The 24,270-nt window shown below is 44.9% G+C and overlaps 1 protein-coding gene across 1 annotated transcript; it reads right to left on the bottom strand.

Annotated features, from left to right (window-relative positions):
* Positions 1-8,491: 8,491 nt before the first annotated feature.
* Positions 8,492-23,986, bottom strand: LOC117020136 (cAMP and cAMP-inhibited cGMP 3',5'-cyclic phosphodiesterase 10A-like; the record flags this gene model as incomplete). The annotated part of the gene is made up of 5 exons (XM_033102383.1): positions 8,492-8,668; positions 17,686-17,841; positions 19,259-19,409; positions 21,005-21,088; positions 23,844-23,986. Coding segments are annotated over 5 exons (711 nt in total), but the record flags the coding sequence as incomplete, so codon positions are not given.
* Between the last annotated feature and the right edge of the window lie 284 nt (positions 23,987-24,270).

Here is a 24,270-nt window from a genome sequence, read left to right as displayed (position 1 = left end):
GGGAAGGAAGGAAAAAAACACTGTCTTTCTTCACATGATTATCTGTGTAGAAAATTCAAAAGAATAAACAAGAACACTCCTGGATCCAATAAATGATTGTAGCAAGATTGCAAGATACAAGGTTAACAAACACAAGTAAATTCCTAAACACCAGCAAGGAACAAAAGGAATTTAAATACAAATAGCTTTTATACTAGCACCCCCAAAATGAAATACATGTTCATATGGAAAATCAAAAGACCCAGGATAGTCAACACAATATTGAAGAACAAAGTTGGGTGATGGGACACTACCTGACTTCAAGCTTTCTAGAAAGCTACAGCAATCAAAACAGTGTGGTATTGGTGAAAAAAATGGACAAACGAGGCAGTGGAACACAACAGAGAGCCCAAAAGTAGACGCTCATAAATATAATCAACCGATCTTTGACAAAGGAGCAAAGGCAACAGAGTGGACAAAGAGTCTCTTCAACAAAGGGTCCAGGCACAACTGGACATCCGCACATAAATAAATGAACCGAGACAGACCTTACACCCGTCAGCAAAAATTAGCTCAAAATAGCCCACAGACCTGAATGTAAAGTGTAAACCTATAGACTTCCTCCACAGAGACACCAAAGAATAACCTGCTATTTCTCTGAAGCTCTCCTCTGCTGCCAGCATTGCATTTGTAAGCACTTGGCACTCAGTACGTTCTAGCAGACAAACGGACAAGCGGCAGTCAACCACCCGGCCTGACGCCCCGAACGCCCAACCCCACAGTGCTGGCTGGGGAGAGGTTCCCTCAGCTCCAGCCTCCTGGTGCCAGGTCTAACCCTCCCCCACACTGGTCAGTCTCCTGTCCTGTCACAGAGCTTGTGTCCCCTCGCTGTCCCTTCCCGCCCCCTACTTCCCCAGGGTTTCCTCAGTGCTGTCTGTCCAGGTCTTTCTGCTACTGGAAGTGTTTGCTCAGACCCAGAGACCCTGGGAATGGAAAACCCTTCAGCTCTTGGCGTCGTTACACATTCTTCACTTTCCCCAACAGCTGGAGGGTTCCTTGTACCAGGTCAGCGCTGAACTCAGTGACGGTGTGTGGCATCTCTGAGGTCTGGCCAGCTGAAGGCCCCAGCTCTTCTCTCATTGGTGAGTCCTCCCCCAGGAGGCAAACGACGATGTGATTTCCAGGACTCTGACAAACTGGAAAGGACGGACGGGTGAGAGCCTCTTCTGATGAAACTCCAAGGCTCCCGCCCTAGATTCAGGGCCGCGTGCACACGTTTCCAGCCTGAATCAGGACACTGAGCTGGCCCTGCCCCTTGGGCCTGGATGTTACAAAAGAATCATATGGTGCAGTTTTTGATTCTGTGATGCCGCAGTGAAATGGCGTAACTTTCGTGTGATCGCTGTGATTCACATGAAACCTCGCGTGTGTCACGGTGGGAGAATCACAGCCCATCCCACTGTCCCAAGAAGCAGGAAGGCAGGGTCCCTGGAGTCCTTCTTCCTGGCGGTGGACCCAGGAAGAAGGGGTCCATTACAGCTCACCCAACGTTAGCACGTCAGGGAGACCGTACCTGGCAGGGGCGCAGGGGTCTCCTAACCCACTCGCCCCCGTCCAGGAGGGAAGACGGGTGGGTGTCTGGTGCCAATTCCCTGGGGCGGGGGTTGGGGGTGGGAATAGGGGAGCACAGTGAGGCCAGACAGACACAAAGCGGGCTGCCCCTTCTGTGCGCAGAAGCCCCAGTGATGTCCCCAGGCCCAGCCAGGACTGTCCCTTCCCCACCCGAGCCTACTTCCGCCCAGGGTGAGTCGGGCTCTTTCAATTTCAGAGGAGCAGAATTCAGGCCTCTGGGTTAGTGTCCCGGGGCCGCCCGCCATAACAAAGCATCACCCAGGCGGCTTACACAACAGAAATTTGTCTCACAGCTCTGGAGGCCGGAAGTCCAAGACCACAGTGTGGCAGGCCTGGTGCCTTCTGAGGGTCAGGAGAGGTGTCCCGGGCCTCTCTCCTTGGCTTTCAGACGGCCCTCTTGTCCCTGTGTCTGCACTCGGCCAGGTCTGTGTCTAAATGTCTTCTCAGGACGTCTGTCATGTTGGATTAGGGCCTACCCACATGGCCTCATTTTACCTTAATTTCTTCTTTAAAATCCTACGTCTGAATACATTCTCCGAATTAGCACTTCAACATGTGAATTTTTTTTTTGGGGGGAGGATACCATTCAGGCCCTACGAGCTTTCCAGATGAGGATGCTCACGGCCCGAGCTCCTCTGGGCCACAGCAGACGGCAGCTTGAGAGCTGCCCCTGCGTCTCTCCACGGCCCCCACGCCCTCCGATGAAGTCTAACACCCTCTCCCCCTTCCGGAATTTGTCCCTGTAATTAAACAACGTGTTATAAAGGTACTTAGTTCACCGCCCATCTCTTTAACGAGGCGTCCCAGGGCAGCGTGGCCGGTGGCTGTCCTGTCTTTTGCTGCATAGGCAGCTCTTGGCCCAACCTGGTCCCTAGAAGGCACTGGGTCTGTGATTGTGGGAATGGCAGTCACGCTCAGGGTCTCTCCTCCCTTCTCTCAGCGTCACTGGCCAGTCCCCCAGGAGCTCAGGAATTTACATCCCATATGCTACATTTCACTTTATGTCATCTGTACTGATACCTGCTTAATCTCCTTCAATATAATTCACATTTGTACTTACATCAATTTTAAAAGGAAAATCTTTCGGGTAATTTTTAGTTAGGTTGTTTATCTTAATAATCATTAAGTTGTAAGAGTCATATGAGACCTTTATTAAATACAAATATCGAGATACTTTCTCACATTCTGTGTCTTGTCTTTTCACTTCCTTAAAGGTTGTTTTGAAGATCATACATAAGTTTTTAATATGATGAAGTTCAGTCTATCATTTGTTTGAAGGTTACTTACTGCTTTTCCTTGTTTTGTTTTTTCCAGCTTTACTGAGGTATGATTGACAAATAAAAGCTGTATATATTTAGGTTGCACAACGTGATCATTTGACATTATGTGTACCCTGTGACATGGTGACCACAAGTTAAATGCCACATCCATGACCACAGAGTTACTTTTTCTGTGGTGAGAACACTTAAGATCTTAGCAAATTTCAATTGTAAAATACATTCTTATTAACTATAGTCACCATGCTGTACATGAGGTACCCAGAACTTCTTCATCCTACAGCTGCAAGTTTGTGTCCTCTGACCTCTATGTCTGAAGACTAGCACTTTTAGTGTGCTTACCCGAAGGTCCTGAAGACCTTCTCCTATGTTTTCTTCTAGAAATTATATTATTTTAAATTTTTACATTTAGGTTTATCACCCAACTAAAACCTCAGTAATTCAAGAGCAGTTTGTTGAAAAGAATATATATTTCCCCATTGAATTATCTTGGCACCTTGGGTGAAAATCAATAGGCCATACAGTGTGAGTCTTCTGTAATCTGTTCCACCCATTCGTCTACCTAAACACTAAATACCCACTGTCTTGATTACTGTTACTTTATAGTGAGGCTTCAAATAAAGTAAAGGCCTCTTAATTTGGCTTTTGCTTTGTCGAAACTGTTTTGAGTATTCTAGGCCTTTTGTACAGGCATATCTCAGAGATACTGCAGGTTCGGTCTGTAGACAGGATTTTAAAATAACTCATAAATATATTAAAGAATCTTCAGGAACATATTTGGACAAAATGGATGAAGAGATAGGAAATTTTAGGAGATACATGGAAGCTATAAAAAAATAAACCAAAAAGAAATCTCAGAACTAAAACATACAATAGATAAATCACTGAATGGAATTAACAACAGATTAGAGAGAACATCAGAAAGGATCTGTGAAATTAAAGATGGATCACACCCAATTATCTGAACGAAGGCAGAGAAGAAAGAATTGAAAAAACAATACAGAACCCTAACAACTTGTAAGACAGTTTTAAGTGATCTATCACATGCAGAATTAGGGTTGCAGAAAAAAAGTGACAACTGGGTCAGAAAAATATATTTGAAGAAATCAAAACTTTTTCAAATTTTATTGTATTCAGCAGCCTACAGACCCCAAAACCTCAGAGGACGTCAAGCATGATAAATATAAAATAGATCACAAAGGCACACTGTAGACAGAGCCAAAAAACAAAGACAGAAAGAAAAACCTTAAAAACAGCCAGAGTCAAAGGACATGGTTTATTCAGAAGAACAACAATAAGAATGACCGCTGGCTCCTCATCTGGAAAAAAAAGATGGAGGCCAGAAGACAACTAAAAAATATTTTTTAAATGCTGAAAGAAACTGTCAACTTAGAAGCCTAAATCCAGCAAAAGTATCTTTAAAAAGTGAAGCTGAAATAAAGCGATTTTCAGATAAACAAAGGCTGAAAGAATTTGTCAACACACTTTAATAAATGTTAAGGAAAGTTCTTTGGACTAAAGTAAAATGATAATGAGAATGAAATTTGGATCTATGTGAATGAATGCAAAATACTGGAAATGGTATACGTGAGAAAATACGACAAATTATTTTTTCTTTTTAAAAATCTTAATAGCTAACTGACTATGTAAAGTATTAGCAACCTGTGGGGTATATTACATGTAGCAGTGTGATATTTAACAATAATAGCATCAAAACAAAAAGAAGTATAAAGGATTCTGCCTTTTAAAGGCTTTTACACTATACAGAAATGGAAAAATATTAATTCAAGTGGACCAATAAAAACACATACTGTAAACTTAAGAGCAACCACTTGAAAATATAAAGAGGTATAACAATAAAAGCCAATAGAAGATATAAAACAGAACATTGAAAGAAGCTTTTGATTAACTTAAAAGAAGGCAGAAAAGGAGAGACAAAGAACAAGAGGTCAAAGAGAAAACAAGATAATTAGACAGAGGGAAATATATTAAATGAAATTGAACAGTCCTTTAAGAAGCAGTGATTAATTAAAAGTCTCAACTATTGCTGGTTACAAGTGAAACATTAAATATAAAGACACAGATAGGATGACAGTAAAGGACTGAAAAAGAATATGACAGCCAACGGTAAGCCTAAGAAAGCTGATATGGCTATTAGACCCAGAAAACTTTAAGGCAAGGAGAAATTACCAGAAAAAAGATAATCATTTCATACAGGTAAGAAGGTAAACCATTGAGCAGATATAACGAATATAAATGTGTATGCATATTTAATCATACGTTTCTAAACACATGAAGCAAAATTCACAAATACATAATAAAAATTCATAACTTTATTTATACTGGAAACTTTATTTCCAGTTAAAATTAGAAAAAAATACATTCACAAGTGATAAAATCTATAAAACGACCCCTTATAATTGTATCAAGAAAGTAATAGGACTTGCATAAACAAACTATAAAATGTTAGTCAGAATTAAAAAGTCATGTCAGTGCTTTTGGATTAGACGACAATGTGCTTTCCTTTTCACGGGAAGGAATCAAGGTACTGTAACTACAATCAAAATGTCAATGTGATATTTCTGATTGAAAACAAACCTGATAGCAGAATATCTTTTTCTTTTTAAGTATTCATGATGAAGGGAATAAAGGGTCATGATGTGTATAATTTATATTGAAGTGGAACAGTGAAAAAGAACCAGCGAAGAAAACATGATAAAATGTTAACAATGCTTGAATGTAGTATGAGTGTATATTTGAGCATAATTTCTACTTTTTTGTAAGTTTGAAATTTTTCTTATTAAGATAGAAAACATGCACTTACTAAGTAACAATTTCCATAAAATATTTGGAAAGTGAATGATGAAGATTTTAGCAGGTGTGTAGGATAAATTTCAACCTAATAACAGTAATTAAAACAGTATGATCACAGCTCAGGATTAGCATTTAAATGGCTAAGGAGTCCAAAAAATTGTTTGAATTTATACAAAAGCATTAAATTCAATTCAGTGGAAAAATGAATTATTAGTTAAGTGGTATAGATTCAACCTAAGAGGAAAAAATAGCTATAGTCATAAAAATATAACTCCAGAACTGAGATCTAACAATAAAAATTAAAACTATATAAATACACAAAGAAAATTTTAAGTACTATTTATATTACTGTGAGGACAAGGGAGGCCTTCTTAAGCAAGACAGGAAACCAGATTTGATAAAACAAATGACAGATTTGGCCTCATGAAATTAAATTTATTCAAAAGAAAATCTGAATAAAAATTTTAAAGTCACCTCCAGAAAATATTTGTAACATATAACAGACACATTTTTAATACACTTAAGAAAAATATAGAATGCATACTGATTTATAAAAAAGTAAAAAATTCAACAAAAATATGCAAAAGCTCTGGATAGACAGATACATAGAAGTAGAACAATAAATAGCCAACAAACGTGAGAAGACCTCTAATGCAGTTAGCTGTCAGAGAATGGAAATTTAATGAGAAGTAGTTTTCACCCATATGGTAGGAGATGTGTGAATTTCTACTGCCTTTCCAGAAGACGTAATATGTGTATACACTTCTAGCACCATATGCTATGCACTTTTTAAAGGACTAGTAAGTGAGATTATATAGGGAAGAGTTTATTGAAGCATTATTTATAATGCAAAGTTCTAGAAACACGCGACGATCCATATGTGAAAAATTTAACAAGCCTGTATATAGTATTTCATACTACATGATGTTACATAACTCTAAAACAAGGAATGCATCTGGCATCATCATGTTTTTGTTTAAAAAAATGTGAAAAAAGGTATTTGTGTATATATACTGTGTACATACACAGAGAGCTTTGAATAAGCACAGAAACCTGCATGGGATGATGTTACACGAGGTAGTTGTTGGCCCTGGACAGGAGAACAGCCCTACTCTGCTTCTTGTATACACCTATGTATCTATGAGTTGTTAAAACAGGTGCTACCCTTAAAATTACTGTCAAAAATTACTTAATCATACGTAACTATACATTATACACCACTAACTTGGACATACATATCTGTGCATTAAGCACCAAATATTATTTGCAATTATAAATTTTCTATGTTATAATTATTGTAATCATTTTGCTAAAAACATATGCAAAAACTTGATACTAGTTACGTGAGTGTTACGTATAATCTAAGAATAAACGTGTGCACGTGGGTTTCACACGCAAAGGACACCTGATCACAGATGTGCCCCCCACTCTAATGACTCCCATAAGAAGAGGACTATGAACCGCGCGTCTCTGTGCAGGTTGGAGTCACTACACACAGCTTGCTGTGGGCACACCTGTCCCTGGGAATGGCCAGAGGAGGACATGCTGGGAAGGGCCGTCAGGGCCCGTTGTGACACCGACCCTGCCAGGCTGTATGCGCAGACTGCCCTCAGTGAAAATATGATGTCTTTGAATTGTTACCCTCCAAGAAGGGTCCCTTGATTGTGTCAGTTTAAGCTCCACACCATCTGGACCTGCCGTCTGGAAAGCAGACTGAATTACAGACAGCTGCTGCTTAAGCGAGGGCACAGACAGCATTACACCACACGCAGGTGTTCCTCTTGGGCAGGTGAGGTCTATTGCATGGCCGCAGTCACCTGTAAACCTGGGCTTTGTTTGGGGGCACCTGAGTGAGCTGCTTCTGAGAACCTGCAAACAGACTCTTCCAGAAGAAATGTTACGATTTGTACTTAACGGACCACAGAGGGGGCACCCGGACAAAGAGACCGAGTTCAGCAAGACGAGAATGGAACCAGCTAACGAAGAGTATTCACAAACCTAGAGATCAATAAAAACAGCAGCACTTAAGATGGACGTGGTCAGACCTGGAAATAGCCAAAGAAAATTCCAGCAATAAAAGCAGGCAGTCACCACCCACAAACTGCCAGTGGACTGGGACCCAATCTGCTGACCGGAACAGCAAGGGACACACCGGACGTTTTTCTGACCCCGAAGGCGAGGCATGCCAGCTCAGAAAAGAAGGAATCGCCAATTTGGGCTGAGCCGTGAAAGGGTTAGGAGACCGCACTTCTTGTTCTGACTCCTCATGTCTGAAACAAACTTCCGATTGCCACTCAGCTTTCTACAGGGTTCTGACCACACAGAAGGTCAATATTCTGATTCTGGTAACTAGAATGTACACGTGCAGAGCAACAAAATGGAATTCAATTCGAAATGGAATCCATCATATTAACTTAACAGGGTTTCAATTCTGGAAAATAAACCCATGTTCATTTGCTTCTGAGTCCGTGAGGGCCATGAGCACACCTGTGACTGGTGAATTCTAGAAGCCTCTTGTAAAATGACTTGCTTTAAAGCACCCACTCCCACGTGACTCCTTTCAATTCCAATTCAGATTTTCATTACCCTCATAATCCACTGTCAGCAATTTGGTCAAATAAAAATCTCCAAAGTCAATATAAAGTTCGTATAAAACAACAACAAACACTATATATACGTTGACATTTCTTCTTTCAAATATGAATGTATGCCAAATTACGTTTCTGTTTTTCAACATAAGTTTATTCCCGATAACAATTCCCGGGCTTCCAAACATGTAAAAATTGTTTTTACCTATGTGACTGATTATTGAGGTTTAGCGAGCCAGTCTGGTACATCTCCTCCAGCTGCTTCCTGTTCCCGAAGTACAGAGCAAGGTCAGTGGCAATGATGGCTTTGCGGATGATCTCCAGCACGTGCTCGTACTCGCTGGAGCTCAGGGTGGAGAAGATGTTGTGCCCTTCCAGCTGCAGGAAACACAAACACACAGCACCAGTCACAAGCACAGGCTCCGGGCGGACGGCAGTTTCTGTTACTTGAAATACACAGCACGTCGGTGGCATGTGGCTCACAGAGGACAAGTTTGGGGCGAACAAAAGAACTGTTGCAAAGCTAATGGAATTAAGGTCTCGGTGTCTCTTTACGCTCCGACAATGAAGCTACCACTCAAATGACCCACTTATACTGCAGTGACACCACTGATACCCCAAATCCCAGCAACTGAACTATATTCCTAGTTTTGGCGTATTTCTGGAAAGTAATTAAAGGGCTGGAAAATGCAAAATATTTAAGTAAAAGACTTTTCTTCTTAAACTAATGAAAAACTCGAGTAATTTTTTATATTATACTGAAAATTAATGGGCTTAAAAAGTCATCTCTAACCTGTTCACGTCAGCAGGCCTAACGAAGACTGACTGACTTTATCCAAGAAGAAAATGTCCCACGACCAGAAAATAAAGTACATTTAGGCAGATTAACCCCCCCCACACACACGCACGCAGAGAACACGTCCCATGAAACACAAGTCACCAAGGTGCAGGCAGACACCTCGCCATGCTGTCATCTCTCCTCACAGGAGACACGACAGGGCAGGTGTCACCCAGAACAGGCCCAGCAGTGGTCGTCTGGGTATATCGCCCAGAATCCTTCTTCTGCAAATGAACCGTCTACAGGCTTCTTACAGGAATTCTTTCCTCTGAGAATTTTAAGTTTTTATTTGTAATTGAGATAAAAATGGGTTGTTCTTTGTTCAAACAAAAACAGTTGAGATAATTAAGATGCATTAAATTTGTGGGTTCATTTCTTTTTCAGTGATTTCATTAGTTATCAGAGTCCTACTTGTACCACACTGGTGTTTAATTGTTTTCACTTGTCTTAAGCTACAATTATTGGCTGTTAAAATACAGTAAAAAATTGAAATTATTAAAGTATATTTCTTTACAAAACCAGCATCTCACTGAGACACTGTCTCCTTCCTATTACTTTGACATAAGCGGCTTGTGCATCATGTGTTTTCAATCATCAGAATCTTTCCATATTATTTACTCTTAAGGGTTTTATAAATACTTAACTTTTCCTACGATCAATGCAGCAAATAGAGGTTAGTTCTAGTTGGGTATTTTCCTGACAATAATGACAGTAAGGCCTTACATTCATAGGACGCTTTAAGTTTAGAAAGCACTTTCAAATACATGATTTCACTTTCAGAGGATCAAATCTGAAGCTGTTTTCAGTATCTGTCTGAAATGGAACATTTGCTGAAACATTATCAAGGTAAGGTTTTCCTTTGATAGAAATCGCACTGCTTACATATCCCGGGCACTTCAGTAATTTTTAGTGACGCCACCATATGTGAAGCAGCTTTTAGGGCTGCGACAGGGCCAGAGACCTGGGTGACAAGGGTGGGCTTCAGCTCCACTCGAGGAAGCTGTGCACGCTCCAAGTCCTGCGCGTGGGTACGCGTGATGCTGGAGCTGAGCCGTGGGGCACAGGCTGCTTAGTGACGGGGAGACAAGGAGAGGGCGCAGCACAGGGCAGTTCAAGCGCTGGCGGAACCTGGTGTCCCTTCTGGTCTCCTCCAACCTCAACTTGCCACCGCCATATTGTAGAACGTCACAAGAAGGGGACCTCTCTCTGCCTGGCACTGTGAAAGCCGCTTTGCTTCGCTCCGCTCCGCTCCTCCCTCCAGCGGGGCCCAGGCAGAAGCCTGTCACCTGTGCTCCCACCTCATTAGCGTTTGGAACTGCAGCGTCTGCTTGGTGGCCACGCGAGCACTATTCCTGGCAGGCCGCTGGGACAGGAATCCCAGCTACGGGCTTTGTCCTGTGTCACCAATAAGCCCTTCAGCAGCAGTGCGCAGAAGTAGTCTAGCATGCTACCGAGTGTTTCAAATCTCTCTGAAATAGGGACATCTTGGCCTGGGCTCTACAGATTCTCTTGGGGACCACAGAGTTACAAACTGACTGCAATTACACCTAAAGATGGTGCCAAAAAATGTCTACACATCTTAAGAAAGGAAAAAAACTTTTAAAATTGTAATACTCAATATATACCAGTAACAAAAGATGAATACAAGTCATGTGTATACGTTTTTTTGGCATCCCCGGTACACTGAGTGTGTGTCATTCATAACCACGTTTTCATCAGGTTCTAAAAAGTGTCCATGGTCTGAGACAAATTAAAAACCATTTTAAAGGATCTATACAGGAAGTCTGACAATGAAGTTGGCGAACTCATCCTACAAAAAGTGCTACATACCTCGATGCTGAATATCACTACAGTCACCTTCGAAGTACTCCCCTTGGGAAGCTATGCACTGATGCCAGCTCCTAGTCCACCCTTCAAAGCAATTTTGGGACTCTTTTTCTGGAATGGCCATCAGAGCTGTCATCATATTACCCTTTATGTCCCGAATGTCAGCCAAATGTCTTCCTTTCAATATTTCCTTTCTCTTTAGGTAAAGAAAGAAGTCATTGGGGGCCAGATGAGGTGAGTGAGGAGGGTGTTCCAATACAGGTATTTGTTCACTGGCTAAAAACTCCCTCACAGACAGTGCCCTGTGAGCTGGTGCATTGTCGTGATGCAAGAGCCATGAATTGTGGCAAAAAGTTCAGGTCATCTAACTTTTTAACTTTTCAGCACTTCCAAATAGTAAACTTGGTTAACTGTTTGTCCAGTTGGTACAAATTCATAATGAATAATCCCTCTGATATACACAAAGGTTAGGCAACGTCATTGCAACAAGTTCGCCAACTTAATTTTTCGACCTGGTATTCTGCTGGCTACTTCAGATTTATTATTTCTTTTACTACTTTATAACATCAAAGGAAACTAGGTGGAAAAAGTTCAGGAGAGGACGTTTCTAATGAAAAGTAATCAGGACCATTTTCTGGGACCCTTTAATGTTTTACAAGAGTAAAGGGAATGAATGAATAAACAATAAATTGCCCCTTTCCCTTCAAGAGACTCTAGAACATACAAGTATTCATCAGCATTTTGCTGTGAAAACACAAGACAATAACGAAGCCGAATACAGTGGATAAACAGCTTAAAATAGTTTTAAAGCTCCGATTTCACATTAGTTGACATAATAAAACGTCATAAAGCAGTGTAGTACTTTTATATCTCAGTTGATAAATTTATTATAGCCACTAGCCCAGGGTACACTGTTTGAAGTTCACATTTATTCAAGGCCGTTGATTCCATTTTATGAACCAAGCATGAAATAACAAGCACTGTATACCCTGAATGTTCCACAACCCAGAATGCCTGAGCAGCGTGCAGCTGACTCTTCTCCCCGGAAGCAGCTGGGTGCGCTGGGCAGAGGCTCTGAGCCCTGATGTCTGTGAGGCCACAGCGAATGTGAACGACGCGGGACCGCGGAGGCAGAAGGACCCGAGGGCTGGCTGCGTGGGACCCGGGAGCCCCATGGGCGAGGACCTCGGGCCTGGGCGCCGCCCACCTGGAGGAGCCCGTTCTCACCGCAGCCACCTGGCTCCCCCCACAAAGCAGGGACCACGGGCCTGCGGGGAGCAGATAATTCGTCTGCAGTCTCACTCTGTGGAAGCGTAGCAGCAGCTTCATACCTACTGCATCCAAGGCCCTGCAGGGCCCAAGTTCATCGGGAAGGAGCTCAGGTGTAGTGGGAGACACGCGAGACCGGCCTGGGCCGAGGGGAGGGCTGCGAGCCACACGGGGACGCCTGCACGCTAGGGGAAGCTGGACACGCAGGAGCCGCCGGGGGCCCGGGGTTGGGAAGGGATTTCACGGTTACTGACTCACTGTTGAGCAGGGAAACCGCGAGCATTAAAGTAAAGGCGCTTTAACACAAGGCCTAGGACGCAGCTGCAGTGTTCTCGGGAAAGTAATCAGGGCCCACTGACGATTTTGGGTAAGGAGGTGCGGTGACCAGGTCTGCGTGTTGGGACGATGGCTCGGTAGCAATGTGGACTGCACGTGGTCAGGAGGGAGGACACGCTGGTCACCTCCCGCAAGCTCTGCGCGTGTCCTTAACCACGCAGAATTCCCCCAAAGCCTACGCTGCCTTGCTCCATAGGACAGTCTCAGGGAAGGGCCTGGGAGCTCGCTTGCAACACCTGCCTGCCAAGCCATCCAGGCCTCACACGGCCACCCTGCCCCCGCTGGGCTATGAATCACCAGCGCAGCAAGTGACAGGCAGGGGTGCAGTCATTCAGGGGCTCTGGGGCAAAAGGCGTCCAGCCGCCAGGAAGGGCATCACCTACACACGGCAGCGGTGCCCTTAAAGACACGTAAGGCTCCAGGGCACCTTCCGGTGTCTCGTCACCTACTGCAGGAAAGCACGGACCCAGCACGCTCACTATTCTGCTTGTAGAATGGGAATAAATAATACCGTGTCACAGGACACTACAAAAACAAAAACAGGGACTGTGCAAAATTCTTCAGGTTCTGGTTTATAGTAAGTAGCCAGGAAGTGACGGCATGATGATGATGGTGATGGTGACAGCTGTGACGACACAATCCACCAGTGTAGCTTTTGCACTCAGACTTCAGGGAGAGAGCAAACCAACAGTGTGCCCGGAAGGGAACATGGTGGCCCCAGACCATTTCTGTGCAGAACACATCTGCAGAAAAGGGCAGATTGAAGCCACCCTTGTGTCGCACGCTGGGTTAGTATTTAGTAAAGGCAGTGTGAAATGTTGTAAGTGTGGTCGTAAGTGCACAGACAACAGTAGTTCTGCCAAGGGCAGACAAGTTGGAAGAACACTAGCTGTGTCACAGAAATGTCAGTGCTATTAAAAGTAATGAAAATGTCACGGGATCCCAACATGTGGGGTATAAAGATAACTTTCTGAACATATTTCAAAAGCCCTGGATAATTTAAGATTAATGGAATATCGAGAAAATTTTCTTAATAATGAGAATAATAATTCCTAATAGTCTGTTTTCTAAAATTTTGACTTTTGAGTACTTCACATGGGATATTCACAGAAGGCATATGACAGAAAAAGGGTAGCTTCAATATTCAAAAGTCACTGACATCTCCTAAGGAAAGACAATAAATGGATTTAATATTCTGACATTAATGGCTCTATCAAATCACTAAAAATATGTAGGTAAAATTTAAATAAGAAAACAGCACTTACCTGTTTTCTTGATGTAACTGTCCACCCAGATAACCTGCTCACCTGAAGTCACTCCCCTCCCCTTCTCCTACTGAGGCAACTAAACCCTCAGTCCCAAGGGCGCGTACCGACTCCCCTTCCCCTACAGAACACCTGTATCTGCAGTCTCCACCTCAGCACACCCTGTTCGGGGAGCTCTGGGTTCTGTCACACGTCTGCCTCCAGGTGACCACCTCTGCCCACACCAGCAGAACCAGGGACACACTTGCCGTTGTGGGGACGAGGGAGGTGAGCCACTCCCTCACATGGCTCCTAAGAGGAAAACTGACCCAAACGGGAAAGCTCCATGCCATGGGGACAACCAGATATGTGTGGGTTCAGGGGGGCTCGAGGCCAGGCCCCAGGGGCACCCTGCTGCCCTCGCTCTGTCGTAAGATCACCTCACTGGGGGACTCAGCCTGAGCTGAGCCGTAGTGGTGAGGAGAAGATCACACAGAAGGCAGCAGAGAATCACACAGACGGAATCTAGACAATGGCACAGCACTGAGAATAGCCTGGAACTAGAAAGGTATAGCAGACACAGTAGTCCCGGACCAGACAGACCATTCATAAAACATGCACGTTAAGCAAGAAAGAGTTCATTCTTGAGGACTTGGAACCACTGATGACTGCCAACCGGAAGCTACATGTTCAGACACGTATTTGGAAGATGGACTTCAGAGGCACAGCCTTTGAGAGATGGCGCTCAGTGAGGGCAAAAGGCAAGCAAAGGGACAGAACGTGACAGACACTGCATCTGGGACAGCCTTGCGGCTGTAGTGGCCGAGGGGCCAGCTCAGCACCGCCCCCTCCAGGTGGGAACACCCTCTCTCCTGGAGGCCGGCCATCACACAAGCACGGGCGCCAGCGGCCGTCACCAGGAAAACAGCCCGGATGCCTATAAGGAAAGGTGCTGGGCGGCAGGCCCGAGAAAGATAAGACGCACTTGTCTTCTCTCTAGATGGTCTGTCTCCTTACTCCCTTCGTGACATAACTCAGCCCAGCGCTCACTCAACAAGGACCACCCACTGCGTCCTTCTCACTGTGACCAAATCCGCACCCTCACTGACTTCCGGTACATGAACGGGGGTGGGGGGGCTGGGGTGTGTGTGTGTGTGTGTGTGTGTGTGTGTGTGTGCGCGTGTGTTAGCCAACGGTCAGCTTTTCAAGTGCGTTCCTTACTACGGTATTTCCCGGAAAATAAGACCTAACCGGAAAGTAAGCCCTAGCACGATTTTTCAGGAGGACATCCCCTGAACATAAGCCCTAACGCATCTTCTGGAGCAAACCTTAATATAAGACCCGGTCTTATTTTCGGGGAAACACACTATTAGGTGTGCTTCCTCACTGCCCGTTGATGCTGCTTTGCCAGCCAGCGAGCTCCTCATACCCCCTCTGGATGCCCAGATTGTCCAGGAGGCAACAGTGCCCGCCACACCGCAAATCAGCATGCGGGTTAAAAAGTGAGTCTGGGGTGTCTTGACAAAACATAAACCTGGCAGGTCTTGGTGACTGGGTATGGGGGCGAGGGAGGCTCAGGGAAGGGAAACGAGGACTGGAAGGCCACCAACCCTGTGGCTGGGTGGATGAGGTCGCCACAGAGTATTAAGCACAATTTCGACCCCACCGAACGCCAGTTGACATGGTTGGAAACAGAAGTCATACTGCTGCTTGGTTGAAACTCAGAGTGAGAGCCACAGCCTGTTAGAGGTGTCATGACCCCCGGCGGGAGCCCAGGCAGAGCTCTGGACCCTCCTGACCTTCATCACTCCAGACCCCGGAGGACAGGGGCTTGTGGTCATTTTGTCACTACAGCCCCTGGGCCTACAGCAGGTGTTGGCAGCTGGGAAGTGCTCGGTAACTAGCTTTGCTATTGAACCGACTTTCAAGGGGCAGTTAGATGGATCTGAAAGAAATGCTCTGAGACATATCATGAGCATAAATGCAAAATCAGCTCAGAGTATAGAAATTTCTAGAAAAGGAAGGAAATCTTTCCTGAATACTCCTACCCAAGGATACGGAGCTATCTGCTCTGGCCTCGGGATACTTCCCCTGTCACCATGCACACAGGAGGTTTTTGGTCAGTCCTCGGTATGGATTCAGTTTCCAACTGGTGGGCTTTTCACCTGAATCCACACCACACCCAGCCCTTCCTCCCAGCTTCCTGTTCTCATACTCTGTTGGGTACCATCCCTTCTCTCGTTTTAGATGCCAGCATCTCACTTAAACTTCACTTACTGCTATGAGTTCCGCTTACTACGTTCTGACCATTTCAGGGACACTGCCTCAGTAACCTGGAACCCACACTACTGAGGGCTTGCTGAAGATGACACAAACCACTCTGAAGTGCACTGCTGTTGGCACATGACGGGCCCCTCCCCACGCCACCCGCTCTGCGTCACTGCTGCGTCACCTGCTGTATGTGTTATCCTTCTTCCTTTACAGACAGCCTCACACGTGAGTAAGGTCACAGTAGACATAAACTGTCATGACGTTGTTTCCCTATTTATAAAAGGCATGTGTTACATATATTTTGTGTAGATACAGAGGGTGCCAAAAAATGTATACACATTTTAAGAAAGGAGAAAACTGCATCAAAATTGTAATACTATATACTGATAACACAAGATGAATACGAGTCATGTGTACACACTGTTTTGGCACCCCCGGTGTACATGTATGTACAGATACACACACATGCCTTTCACCCTGCTTAAGTTCTAGGAACGTATGTATCTGTTTATCCATCCATACGTTCATATCCATGTCGTTAAAAAAAAACAAAAGGAAGAACAGCTGTCAAGGGAACAGGAGGAAAACTGATGACATATTGCTTTCTGGAACAGACCCAGCGTACGAGCGAGTAAAAGGAACATCCGTCTACTTGGTGGACACGGTTAGGAAACAGCGGCACTCGAGTTAAACCTAATGCACTTTTCACTCTCACCCAGCAGGTAATCAGAAGAGCTCCTACCTTCAGTAAGTTCCTCATTCACCTGCTCGGTCCGGTCCTACGGACATGGGACGTGGACAGGTAAATTTGGCTGGGTTTGGAAAGGCCTGCGTGTGTATTAGCCACCTGTGGGTGGGACAGTCAGGGAGAAGCTGAGGGGAGGGAAAGCCCTGGGCTACACAGCAGAGAACAGCGCACCGAGTGGCAAGCTTCTTTCTGCTTCGCAGCTTCCTCGGCGCCCCCTGCTGAAGTCTCTGCCCCCGAAAATTCACACTCCTCCCTTAGACACATAACCCTGCTCTAGGCACCAACACTGCCAGGAAGACACCGGCTCCGCCAATCTGAGGTCAAAACCAGAGAACATTTTAAGACTCCTCTGTGAGAAGAATCTAGCCACTCTGAGGGGACGGCGACCTTGCTGAGTCTGAGGAAGAAGGTTTGAAGTGAGGGAGGAGCAGTGACGTGAGGCCTGCTGCTGACTACTTCAACCATCAAGGTCATCTTAAAGGCAACAAAGAACAAAACACAGGGAAGGAAAAGATAAAAGACTGCAATGGACTTAAAACCTTGAATTTGCCTAACTTTCAAGACTGACTGTTCAATGCGTTCTGGTTCAAGGTTATGACATATTACACTAAATGTCGTGAAACAAACTTTGCCTTAGGGTATCATGGACTGAAAAGTTAAACGTGATTGAGAAACAGATCCGAAATCTTCATAAGGATTCTTTATCGGAAAATCACAGTGCCTAATGGCGAGTGTGCACACACGTTCCTGGGATGAGTTGTCCCTGCTGTGTTGCCAGAAGCCATCAGAACGTCAGAACACCCCCTTACTGAAGGAGCCTTGCGGTCTCCTCAGGGGCCAGGGCCAGGCCTGGCCGTCTCACCTGCAGGATGGACACAGTCTGGGAGAAGTGGTGCTGCTCCATAGTGGACGTGGAGTAGAGGGCAGCCAGGGGGTGATCGAACTTCTGCAGGTAGGTGTTACTGAAGCCCCGGTGGTCCAGGTCATGACAGAGACACGCGATCAGCAGCCCTTTGCGCTTGAAAACAAGACAGTGCACAGGTGTTCAAAACCTAGCAACAGGACCCGAGGAGATGTGCAGCGAGCGTGCCGTTCCTGCCACACTGACGTCTGCCGTTAACACGGCAACATTCTGGGAACCGTTGGAATTCCCAATTATCTAACTTGGTTTTAACCTCTTTCTTTTTCTGTTTATGAACTTGAGAGTCTAATTACTCTCGAGTTTTCCTGCTCAACTCTGGGAAAAGGGTAGGCAGTATCAAATTAAAGGAAATGTTCCAAAGAATTACAGAGAAAGCCAACGCACACAAGGAGAAGACCATTTCAGTCCCTCACGCAGTGTTAAATTGGAACGTTATTATTATTATAATGAATGAATATAACAGCAAATTGTATAGCGTGTGCAAAAGAAAAAGCAGAAGAGGCTGAAGGGAATTAGTGGGAGGCAGGCCAAGCACTAGAGGTCAGGGCCGAGCCCTGGAGGGTCAGGGGTCAGAGTCCACCAGGCCGTAAAGAGGGAGGTAGAAGCGGAGCAGGGAGCTGGGAGAAGAGCGCGGACGGTGAGGGGGTGGAGCACGAGCTGCAGGTGAGCCTGCTCTGAGGGTCAGTGGTCAGCGAGGCGCCAGGGCTGCTGGGAGAGGAAGGCGGAACGACAGGGGAGGGGCAGTGGGAGATGCTGTGTGAACCAGGGAACGACGACAGGACACGTTCTTTATCACAGAGACCACAGCTCCCCTGTCTACGTGGGCAGCTGTCCAGGACGCCAGTTTCACAGCAGAGGAGGGCGGGGATTCGCGTGAGGGCTCTCACGGGGGGAGGGGACGTGCTTGGCGGTCAGGGTGGCCCAGACCTGGGGTCCACATGGCTGGGGCCCAGCGCTGGGCCAGGCGCTGGAGGACCGGGTTCGACAGTCGTGCATGAAGCACAAGGCTGTCCCGAGTCCTCTAAGTCTGACAGATGGACAGCTTTCAGGAGGTGGCAGGCCTGGGTGTGTAAATTCTGGGCCGGCAGAGGAACACCCCAGAGCAGCTCACTTCCGTAAGCGACAGGCGCTCACACAGGCACTCAGGTCCTAATTTGCACCCGATGTCCTGGGCTCGCAAGTCAGTGGGCTGTGTCTGCACAGCCAGGACGTCAGGCAACGAGCCCAGCGTACTTAGTTTACATCCCTTCAGAAGACTCCAGCTTTAATAAGAAAGGAAGACTACAAAAATTACTGTTTCCTTGGTGAAGCTGGAATTTGTGTATCCACATTTCTTACACAAAACAATGTGACAAGTGCTTGGGTACAACAATCTTTAAGATGCGCTTCTATTAACTTACTGAACTGAAATGCGTCCCGGAGCGTGTCACCTATCGTGTCCCGTATGTGCTGCAGACACAGCATGAACTCTGCCCCGTTCTCTGGGGCGGAAACCACCTCCGCGCACACCCACCTCCAGGTCAGTGAAGAGCCCACGGTTGTTCTGCAGAATGGCGAACATGCAGTGTGCCACGGTGACCGCGTGCTTCCAGTTGTGATAGGGAACTCGCCTGTAGTTTTTCTTCACAGACATAATAAAGCGACACAACTTCTCAAGGTCAAAGCTGTGTGGAAAAGAAGTGGTTACGATGACAGAAGCCAGAAGAGAATGAGCACATCCTAGGAGACCTGTGGCTCAGGTACTCACGTCTGCACGGCGCACACTGGCAGCAGTGAAGATTCCAGGCGCACCGGAGCCCATCACCACCTCCCTTGTGCTTCTCTGGCCAGTGAAGAGGGGAAGCCTCTTTCCAAGCTTCTGCTCTGATGTATTAAGTGGCCCAGCAGGGAGCAGGGACCAGAACCAGCGTGCGTGGCCGCCACTAACTCCCCTCCCCTTCCTCACCTGGCGAGCATTTCCCAGGCCCACGGAGCTCAGCAGACACAGCAACACATTATTGTCGTGCTGAAGAGCATTTTGAACTAACATTTGCCAAAAAACAAATTCAGATCACGAACTATAAATATATATATATACAGCAAAAGAATTTTCTAGGTGAGTGATTATCCTTTCAAAATGAATCCAAATTATTATAGTACTCAAATTATTAAGTGGTAACTGACTATATTCTGACATGGTACATGAAAGAAATGACATATGTATTTTGTTATACAATACTGGTATTTTACATTATCATGTATTTATATTTATTTAAGTCCTTACCAATTATCTCAGTGGATTTAAGGCAGCTTAAAACAAAAGCATGTCAATATAAAACAGGGCTCTTTGATATACCAAAGAGATGAGAGTTTAAAAAACTTCTAGATATATGTAACTTATATTTTCTCCACTGATAATTTCCAAAAGTCCTTGAAATACAAGGTGTGTCATTTTAAGAGTTCCAACTGATCAAACTCTCAATTGCTATTTAAACAATAACTAGAGTTAGTCATCTTGTGTGTCTCCTTTTAAAACAGCAACTTACAAATGTCCCTGATAGATGTGAGAGAACAGCTAGAATTCAATAGGAAAAGAGTGACGAATTAGTTCTAAAGAAACTAAGAGACTCTATTAACCACTTAATGAGCACATGAGCAGAGAGAAGGAAAAACGCTCTTTGCACTCTAAGTCTGCACCTTTCAGCTGAAGAAGAGCAGATACAAAGTCATGACCGGCCTGGAGGAAGCCCAAGGTGAGAAGGGAAAGATGTGCAATGAGAGAGCAGCATAATTAGATTTCTAATGGAATACTAGGCTTTGAATCAGGACACTTGTTTTTGTTTTTGTTTTTTTCACTTATTCTAACTGATATATTACATAAGTTGAGAGCTGATACAAAATGTATGCAAATATTCCAAAACATACTCTAAAATAGTATGCAATTATGCTGAGTAATAATCCCTGTCTTTTTCAGTTAAACAGCCTAACTACTTTTAGCTTACATTTTTAGGATCACCTGGTTAGACATGTGGTTTTCAGCCAAGAGACAGCCATGTTGCCAGAAAGCTTGGCAGCTTCTGAGCAAAAGATGAAAAGCCTGGGGATCTGTCCAACAATCTTAGCCTTTTTTAATTTAAATATTTAGAAAAAAAATAATTTATACAGATGTAGGATATTTTAAGATAATTATCAACCAAGAAAGTGGCAAGTGATATAGGTATGGGGAGGAAGAGGTTGTATCACTGAATACTTTAGAAGGAAGCTTTCAGATCATTCTCACCAGGATGTCCCACAGGACTGGTGGAGCATATAGACAAAAATCCCGGGCCACATGTTTTCAAAAGGACCGATGTCAAAGTGGAATCTGAAAGGAAAAGAAGGCACAGCTTATTCCTAAATACAATTAGTATGAGCATAACAGGTAGAGACGGTAATGGAACTTATTGTCTACCCAGAAACTAAAAGGACACAGCGAGTGCAGCCGTCTCTTTTCTGCCTTCTCAGTCACATCTCTGTTGTATTTAAAGGTTTCCAGAAGGAAATTCCACAGTGCTTAGGAACTTTGTCCAATATTTAAGCCATTGCTTAATTTTCTATTAACCATCTATAAAAAAGGATGTTGTGGTTTTTACTAGAACAATGAAAATGTATAAAAGAATATATTATGAATATTACACATATAGGATACAACTCATAGATAAGGGGGAAAATCTTATGGAAACATTTTTTTAGAGTTAAAAATTATCCTATCTCCTATTTAAATCAGAGAACAATTTCATAACTATAAACAAGCAAAGACATTACCTACTTTTCATTTGCTAATTTAGTTAATAACATAACCCAAATAAACAGAATGGAATAGTATTAAAAGAAACCAGTTTCCTCGAGTTACACTTCTGACACCAAATGTATGAGTTTTCCCCCCTAATAGAGGACTAGCCATTCTCTAATCCTCTACAAGGACTACCAACTGCCCTTCTACAGTTCAATTCAATTCGGACACGAGCTGGAGTGAGCACACCCCACATGTTAAGGGCTCGGTCCCACAAGACTGACCCTGGCTTTAGATGCAAGTCCAGGCCACTAGGATTTCTGACCAACCAGCTGTAAAGCACAGGTCCCTAAACCCCATGCTCAGGTTTGATAATGTGCTGCAACAGCTCACAGAACTCAGGGACACACTGGACTTACTATTTCCGGGTTCTTACAAAGGATACACCCAAATGGAAGCGATGCCGAGGGCAAGGTTTGCGGGAAGGGGCAGAGAGCTTCCCGCCCTCTCCAGCGTCACCACCTCCTAGTACGTGGATGTGCTCGCCAATTTGGAAGCTCTCGGAAGCCCTCATTCAGGCTTTTTACGCAGGCTTCACAGCAGAGGCAGGACTGACTGAACCACTGGCCTCTGCGCACTGACTCCATCCCCAGGCCCTCCTCCCTCGGGACGGTCCTGGTGGGGCTGAAAGTTCCAATACTCTAATCACGTGGTGGGTTCCTCTGGCAACCAGACCCCATCCTCCAAGAGTCAGCAGCATAAACACTTGTATAGTTGTAAGCGGTTTATTACGAATAACAAGACACCTCCTCACCCATTATCATTCAGGAAGTTACAAGGTTTTTTAAGGAGTTCTGTGCCAGGAACTAGATAAAATATCAAATATGTCTTTTTTATTATATGACCATGTATACTATACATGCCATTAACAGATAAACTGAGGCATATCAAACATGTAAGGGCTTGAGCAAAAATGAATTTAAATTAGTGCCAAACCAGAAGTGGTTAGGAGGGCAGAAGCCAGGGGACACACTTAAGCAGAGAAGGTGCAGAAGCAAAGCAGGAAGTGACTGAGAGGCGGCAGCTTCCAGCCAAGTGGCTGCCGGAGGGGCCGTCCTCTGCGTGTCCATGTCCTGACCTTGAGGCACTTACAGGCTTAGGTTTGGGGTCGCCACCTAGGCCGGCAGAGCCACACAGCCTGTCTCCTGGCCTCTTGTTTAATTCATTTAACAACACTATCTTCCCAATAATAAGGCAATTATCAGCTCTGGGTCACTTTTTAAGATATTCTATGTAGTTCAATAGTGTAGGCTTGCAAGTACAATTGGCATATAAATTATCACATGTTCTATCAGCAGTAATTACATACGTTAGCACAGGATTAAAAAACAAAGTGTGAAAGCTGAATCAGCTATTACTAAGTACTCAACTTTAATTTGTAAATTTAAATTGATACAGACATGAAAACTTTTAGCTATCTGATATTTAATCCTATATTGAATATTAAATATTATATGGTGTGAAGTGAGCAAAGGATGAATGAGAAAAGCTAAAATTTAGGTTAACTCGTTTCAAAATTATGTTCAGACTGTTTTTTTAAAAGATGATGTGATCTGGCCTTTATTCTCTCATAAAATTTGGGATCACCTCAGAAAGGGAAAATGGCACCATGAAACCGACAAGGTCTATAGACAGAAACGCGCAGAAGGGGAGACCTCGCCCGGCTGAGAAGGCCCCTGCTGCAGCTACTACGTGTGTCCAGACCCCTTGCAGCTGCCCTCACTCAGGTCACTGACGCCTCATTTGCCCAGGACTCCAGGCTCACACCGGCCCTAAATCAAAGGGATGTGTTGTTACATACGGAGAAAGAAGACATCTGCTCATCGGAGTATACACCTGTTTACCAGGACCACTTGAGTGAGCTTCTCAAACAAATCATAAAAGGAAAATGGACAGAAACTACCTTTAGAACCTCAGCAGGAGAGAAAGAGAGAGACAAAGAGCAGGGAGAGGAGAGGCAACTCTACCCACAGAAATCACAGCCTTCATACAGTGTGAGGGGAGGCCTTTCCCCCTCTTGGGATGGATCAGTGGCTCCACATCGGGGGGTGTATCTGCCTTTGCTAAGAAACTTCTGCCATCCTGCACCTGCACAAAACACTGTCTCTCCACTGAATTCTATCGCTGGAGAAGTCAAAGAGCCGAGCAATGTTATCACGACCCAGAAACAAAACCACACAGGGCACACGGTACTTGTGATCCTAATTCTCCAAGCCGTCCCCGACGAGTCCCACCCCAGCGGCCATCTGTCCTCGCAGGACGGGCCCCGTGTGGGCGGCACACTCACAGCTCGATGTCTTTGCAGAGCCGCGCCGGGAGGCTGAAGCGCATGAGGCCCTCCCACTCCTCCGCCGTGCACACGCTGTGATAGGACAGCTTCTCCATGGTCACCCGGTAAATGTACTCTGAGTGACGGATCCTGTGGTACATCTGGAAAGCAAACCCAGCAAAGGAACATCAGGTAAAGGACTGTGTAAAGACGTACGCCACTGAGGCTCGAGGCTTGGTTTCAAAGACTCAGAGCACCACTGGATCGACTATCCCTGTCCACTAACTAATGCCACTCCCCATTTCCGTGCACACTGAAGATACCCACACACGTGTCTGAAGATACAAAACAAATAGTTGTTCAAAATCCTATTTCCACTCTAAAAGGCTTATGAAATTCTGCAACAAAAGTATTTTTCCCAGACATTTCCCCTGGGCGGTACGAT

This window comes from Rhinolophus ferrumequinum, unplaced genomic scaffold (genome assembly GCF_004115265.2).
Source record: "Rhinolophus ferrumequinum isolate MPI-CBG mRhiFer1 unplaced genomic scaffold, mRhiFer1_v1.p scaffold_88_arrow_ctg1, whole genome shotgun sequence".
Lineage (NCBI taxonomy): Eukaryota > Metazoa > Chordata > Mammalia > Chiroptera > Rhinolophidae > Rhinolophus > Rhinolophus ferrumequinum.
Note: the sequence above shows the minus strand (reverse complement) of the source record. Positions and strands in the feature narration are given on the sequence as shown.